General features: G+C 40.1%; 1 protein-coding gene across 1 annotated transcript; it reads left to right on the top strand.

Annotated features, from left to right (window-relative positions):
- The first annotated feature begins 742 nt into the window (after positions 1–742).
- Positions 743–1,826, top strand: LOC115276634 (olfactory receptor 1L1). The gene has a single exon (XM_029920691.1). The coding sequence runs from the start codon at positions 894–896 to the stop codon at positions 1,824–1,826; it is 933 nt and encodes a 310-aa protein (XP_029776551.1). The 5' UTR covers positions 743–893.
- Positions 1,827–7,111: the final 5,285 nt, after the last annotated feature.

The following is a 7,111-nucleotide window of genomic DNA, read 5'->3' as shown; positions in this document are numbered from 1 at the left end:
ACTTCTTCAGTCTCAAAGGATGCTCCCTTGACAGAGGGTGGAGTCTATGAGTGTCTACAGTCCCCCTCAGCATGTGGAAGGTCCTGAGGAGGCAGGGAAGAAAACCTTGTCTAGGGTTGAAATCTTGTCTAGGAGCAGGTGCTTTCCTTCTGTGGTTTTTCTGGGCAGCCTATCTATAACTAAGAAAGGAATTTCTAAAAGAATTATACCAATACAGATAAACACATACCACCAATAACAACTCTTTTAGATCCAGGGATTGGGCACAAGGATGGGATTGATATTATCATTAAAAGAAATGTTTTGACTGTCCTATTATCTCTGCCTATCTTTTATCTTTTTATGTTACTCTTTCACTCCCATTAATTTTCACTAAAAAGTGAGGGGCACAGAATAACTGTTGGGTGATCTCATATTTCAATGCCATTTCAGGTAGTTTTCAACCTCCAGAATAACTGATGAGCAGAGAGAAACATCGGAGTTAACAGAAGTCATGGTTCCATCAGCTGGAAATCAGATGGGAGGCAAACTGCTGATCATCCTGCCATGAATTAATGACTGAAAATCCTCAATCAAAAGATAATTTCTCCAGGATTCTGCTCCTGCACTTTCAGAGAATTCTTTCTCTCATTCCCTCTCTGTGTCTCTCTTCCTTTCTCATTTCCATTCTTCCCTGTAATACTCTCTATTTACAGCAGAAGACTGAAAGGAGGTTAAAATATACGTTAAATTCTGCACATTAATGGAAAGAAACCACAGTCCAGGTAATTGTAGTATTTCAGTTGCTTTAGTTGCTGACAGGAAGAATAAACAAAAAAATTCTTGGATAGATTATATCGAATGTTGGAAGAGTCTGTTTTAATGATACTTTATCTTTAGGTGAACCCAAAACTATGGGAAGAAGTAACCTAACAAGACCATCTGAATTCATCCTCCTGGGACTCTCCTCTCGACCTGAAGATCAGAAACCACTCTTTGCTGTGTTTCTCCCCATCTACCTCATCACAGTGATAGGAAACCTGCTCATCATCCTAGCCATCCGCTCAGACACTCGCCTCCAGACACCCATGTACTTTTTCCTGAGCATCCTGTCCTTTGTTGACATTTGCTATGTGACAGTCATTATCCCCAAGATGCTGGTGAACTTCTTATCAGAGACAAAGGTCATCTCTTACGGTGAGTGTCTGACCCAGATGTACTTCTTCATAGCCTTTGGAAACACAGACAGTTACCTCCTCGCGGCCATGGCCATTGACCGTTTTGTAGCCATATGTTATCCTTTTCACTACATCACCATCATGAATCACAGACGCTGTGTCCTGCTTCTGATCATCTCCTTCTGCATTCCCCACCTCCACTCCCTCCTGCACATTCTCCTAACCAATCAACTCACCTTCTGTGCCTCCAATGTCATCCACCATTTTTTCTGTGATGACCAGCCAGTGCTGAAATTGTCCTGTTCCTCTCATTTTGTCAAAGAAATCACAGTAATGACAGAAGGGTTGGCTGTCATCATGACACCCTTTTCGTGCATCATCATCTCTTATTTAAGAATCCTTATCACTGTCCTGAAGATTCCTTCAGCTGCTGGGAAACACAAAGCATTTTCCACCTGTGGCTCTCATCTCACAGTGGTGACCCTGTTTTATGGAAGCATTAGCTATGTCTATTTCCAGCCCCTGTCCAACTATACTGTCAAGGATCGAATAGCAACAATTATCTACACCATACTAACTCCCATGCTAAACCCATTTATCTACAGTCTGAGGAATAAAGACATGAAGCAGGGCTTGACAAAGCTGATGCACCAGGTGAAATGCCAATAAGGAATCTGAGGTCCTAAGAGAATCCCATTAATCTCTCACCCCTGACTGCAGGTTTTTAATGTGTCTGTCATTCAATTCTGAAGGATGGTAACTTTAATTATTTGTTACATCCCTGTTGGAAGAATGTTTATTGTATGTGATGAAACTAATGTGTTGAAGCTACTCTTAAATATGGTGCTTACTTCCTGGTGGTCTCTAATGTTATCTGACTGGGACAAGGTCTACCTGAATCTTGTTCTCTGTGCACAGTCTAAATTTTGGTCAATCACATCTCCTTTCCAGAACATCACATGTCTTTCACTTATTCCCAATCCTGCTGAAATCCCTCCTATCCTTGAGTTTGATCACTAGATATTCCTTATTCATAGATATCCTTATTCATAAGGCTGTGGTTTTGTATAGTCATTTAAAGCTTTTTGAATGACTTTAAGTGTGCATGTGTATGTGTGTGCATATGTGTGTGTAACTTATCCCACTAGCCCAAGTGCTCTTCAATAGCAAGATCTCTTTTTCCCCTCATGATAGTCATGATTCCTTCCTCTACATCACATCAAAGATTAAGGTCCTGACTTCTATAGTTATTATATAGTGAACAAATGGAATCAGCCCAGTAGGTGACTCTTGGTGCATCAGCCCCAAGCCAGTTCCTCAAGAGCACAGTATCTCCGTGTTCTTCCCTGCTTCCCTCCTGGCACAGCCGACTATGCATTGTCTTTCCTTATTAATTTCATTTGACCCAAATTCAAGTGTACCACTCTCTCATGGAGTAAATATCATGTCCCAATAACCCTGACAATAGATGCCTCCAACTGCTAGGGATTCTTCTTCCTTAACAGATGTGACTCAACCTACTAACCAGGAAAACAGAATTGGGCATGAAAAAATGCTTTTGTTCATATGTGAGTTCTGAAAAATATTAAGGTCACTGCTCGTCCATAAATTTCTTTGGCAACTAAGAGATTTGTGAATTCATTTGTTCTTTCAACAAATTTCTCTTTCTTATCCACTATGTGCCAGTCTCTGGGACTTAAAAACAAAGATTATGTGCCATATATGATAAGCCAACAGTCTAATGGCCAAAAATCTGCAGAAGGCTAAGATTTTAGGTGAAATTTTGTGTTATTTGGGTTGTTTCCTGTTACAAGGTAGAGAGGAACATGTATACCTTTAATTAACAGGTGTCAAAAACAAAAAAAAAAATATCTGGGCTTAAGAGAGACTGTATTTGAAAGGATTATTCCGAGAAGAGGGGAAGGGTCCATAGTAGTAAGTGGGAGAGGACTATTGTAACGGGAAGAATACTCAACCAAGAGATTGGCAAGAAGTCTCAAAGGTGAGGCAGAAAAGGGCTTTTCTTTTATAGGAGGAAGAGAATGAAGCTAGAAAGAACCACGTATGGCAAAGTGGGATGAGCAGGCAACAGTGGTGAGATTGGATAGTTGACCAGGGACAGTTTTCCCCTGATATCAGTGGACATTCAGAGGGGCCATTGGAAAGGCGTGGCAATGTGGACTCCGGCTGAGGGTCAACGTTCAGTCATTTTTCAGAGCACAAAAGGGTAGAAGGATTTTTTTTTTCTCTACCTGTTACTCTTTTCCAGGACCACAGGGCTCAGGTAGGATTTAACAAAGTCACAGGGGTTTATTGTAAGGATCCATAAGGAAAAAAGACATAAACATCAGCTGCACAAACAAATCTCAGAAAAAAATAAGAACCAAAGCATGGTCATGCCCTGTGGAGTTGGAACATGGTTCAGGCACTTGGCAGTTATTCAGCAGAAAATGCAAAATTCATGAATATGTTATTTTGCTGCCCCTCTAGAGTCATTTCACAGCAGAGGGCAGTGGTTGTGGGAAGCACACAAAAGATGAGAGGCTCTTCTCCATCACTCTCATGTAAAGATGTACAGGAGAGAAGGGTCATCTAGCTGGGGTGAGTTGGAGACTACATAGGACTTAACCAGACATGAAAAATTTCCCAAGACAGACCTGTCAAAGGATATTGATAGCAGGTTGATGAAGGATCAGTTAGAAACTGTTCCTTTTATGAAAGTATCAACTTCCTCCAAAACACACAAACACATATACTCTAAACATCTTTAGCAAGCCCCACTCCTTATATGAGTCATTAAGAGAGGGCTTAAGTTGCATATTTGGTCATGTATGGAGTAACAGAAGCAGACACTCTTGGAAAGAGGTCACAGTAAAATCACAAGCCACGTGGACTTGCAGAAATATTGGCAGGTCTAAACTTCCACTGACTGTGGAAGCGAGGGATTCTATCTGATCTTACCTGAAGTTTCAGCAGAGAAAGCCTGCTGGTACTTAGACTATATAATCACAGTAACCAGAGAGCACTTAACTTTGAAAGAGACCAGGTTAGGCACTTTATTTTTTTTAATAAATAGTAATTATCTTTTTCTTTTATAGTTTATTGTCAAGTTGGCTTCCACATAACACCCAGTGCTCCTCCCCACAAGTGCCTTCCTCCACACCCATCACCCCCTTTCCCCTCTCCCCGTCCCCCATCAGCCCTCAGTTTGTTCTCAGTATTCAAGAGTCTCTCGTGGTTTGTGTCCCTCTCTCTCCCCAACTATTTTCCCCCTTCCCCTCCCCCATGGTCCTCTGTTAAGTTTTCCCTGTTCCACTTATGAGTGAAAACATATGGTATCTGTCCTTCTCTGCATGACTTATTTCACTTAGCATAACACCTTCGAGTTCCACCCACATTGCTATGAATGGCCAGATTTCATTCTTTCTCATTGCCATGTAGTATTCCATTGTGTAGATAAACCACATCTTGATCCATTCATCAGCTGATGGACATTTAAGCTCTTTCCATGATTTGTCTACTGTTCAAAGTGCTGCTATGAGCACTGGGGTACATGCAGATTAGGCACTTTACATACATGATGATACTAATTTCTTTATTAAGTCTTTAACAGAAACATAAATTCATTATTTCCATATTTCAGATAGGATACATGAGGATCAAAAAGTGTAATTAACTTCTTTATCCATTAATCAGTCAACAGACATTTGGGGTCTTTCCATAATTCGGCTGTTGTTGATAATGCTAGTATAAACATCAGGGTGCACAGCTGTGGTGTGTATATACAATGGAATATTAGCCATCAATAAAAATGAAATTTTGCCATTTGTAATGATATGAATGGAGCTAGAGTGTATTATGCTAAGCAAAATAAGTTAGAGAAAGACAAATACCATATGATTTCACTCATATTTCACTTATATGTGGAATTTAAGAAACAAAATAGATCAACACAGGGGAATGGGGGGAGGGAGACAGGGAAGCAAACTATAAGAGACTCTTAGTCGTAGAGAACAAACTGAGGGTTGCTGGAGAGGAAGTGGGCATGAGCTGGACTAAATGGGTAATGGGTATTAAGGAGAGTTACCTGCCGTGATGAGCACTGGGTGTTAGATGCAAGTGATGAATCACTAAATTCTACTCCTAAAACCAATATTACTTTATATGTTAAACTACTAGAATTTAAATAAAACGGGGCACTTGTGGGGAGAAGCACTGGGTGTTATATGGAAACCAATTTGACAATAAACTATTATAAAAAAAATACAGTATAAATAACTTTCTGGAAATCAAACATTTCTTAACCTCAGTTCTAGAGATTGAAGTCTGTTCTGACAATTATGGTTTTTACTCTTAATCCTTATCCTGCCTCCCTAAGGGTGCATATGTGGCTTTAAAGACAGATTTCCCTGACTTATGAATTCTGCCTTCTGCAATTTCCGGGGGAAAAAAATCAATTCTAGGCCAGTGATGTGGAGCGCCAACTTGAGATTCTTGGAAACAGGAATCCCATAGATAGAGATGACCAAGAGGACATATTCCTCTTAAAAATGTGCAGAAATCACCATGATAATTTAAACTTCTGTGGGTTGGTAAATGGGGGGATTGAACCACAATAACTTAGACCTCAAGAGGAAGGGAGTCTTCAGTTCTATACCCTTAACAATGACCTTCAACCTTACCCTAAGGGTCCAATGTGACTGTGAGAAAAATTTTCTCAAAGATACCAATTTTACCTTAATCAATTTAAAAAAGGATCCATACTAAGAAGAGAGGTCTTTCATGAATTATAGAAGTAGTTAGGAAATGCCATGCTTCAGGGGTACCTGTATGGCTTAGTCAGTTGAGTGCCTGACTCTTGATTTCAGCTCCAGTCATGATCTCACTATTGTGGGACTGGGCCCCGCATTAGGCTCCATGCTGGGTATGGAGACTGCTTGGGATTCTCTCTCTCCCTCTCAGCTCTGTCTCAGAATAAATAAATAAACATTTTTTTAAACTTAAAATAAACGTCATGTTTCAGAGTCCTGCTGAGGAGTAAAGAAGAGGAACTGCTACAAATGTCCAAACTATCAAATTGTGTACATTAAATATGTGCAGTTTGGGGGTATCAATGATCCCACAATAAAGCTGTTTTTTTAAGGAGGGGGAGTTTGCAATATTTGAATGCTTAATAAACACTAAGAACTATTGAGGCATTTTATGCAAGTCAATTATTTTCACCTGAGAGCAAGAGAAAGCTTTGAGGAAGATCTTATTGCCCATGATGTACAGAGAGGAAATGGGAGCAGAGAAAGGTGAACTGACTTGCCTGAGAACATGTAGCTATTAAGTCCCTAGAGCCACCACTCGAATTGGTCCAACTCAAGCCACACTCACTTAACTAAACCAGGCTGTCCAACCCTGTCCCCATTACACGCCACATAGTCATTGCTGTCTGTAAACCTAATGCTCCATTGATTTCATCATCCTTAGAAAAACTGACAGTTAATCCGAGGGATAAAGGAGGAGACAGAGCCAGCTGTGGAGAGCTCAGAGGGAAGGAATTCATGTGCAAATATCCTGAGACAGAAAACCTTAATTCAAGGAACATTTTAAAAGCCAGGCTGGATTATAACAAGAGGGTTAGAATGGAGTTGCCTTTGAAAGTCCTGGCAAAGAACTTGCACTTTATTCCAAAGTATGAGGAACGTCATTTGGTTTGGAAACATGACCTCATTTCCATTACATTACAAATGGTGGAATCACTTTCCTGAGAATTGTTCCGTTTTTATACTTTGTTCTCATTGTTTTCCTTCTTTTGGTAGCTAGATAGGCTGTTGAAGTTATCTTGTTGGGTTTTTTTCTATTTCCTTATGTATAACTTCCTCAACTGGAAAGCATACATCCAAAATTTAAGTCTATTAATTGTTGCTTTAAGTTTCAGAAGAAGTACACTGTTACCACACTTGAAG

Source organism: Suricata suricatta, chromosome 13, assembly GCF_006229205.1.
Source record: "Suricata suricatta isolate VVHF042 chromosome 13, meerkat_22Aug2017_6uvM2_HiC, whole genome shotgun sequence".
Classification (NCBI taxonomy): Eukaryota; Metazoa; Chordata; class Mammalia; order Carnivora; family Herpestidae; genus Suricata; species Suricata suricatta.
This window is presented reverse-complemented; position numbering and strand designations above follow the sequence as displayed.

Coding starts and splice junctions, on each gene's coding strand:
- LOC115276634 (XM_029920691.1), top strand. CDS start 894: ATGGGAAGAAGTAACCTAACAAGACCATCTGAATTCATCCTCCTGGGA.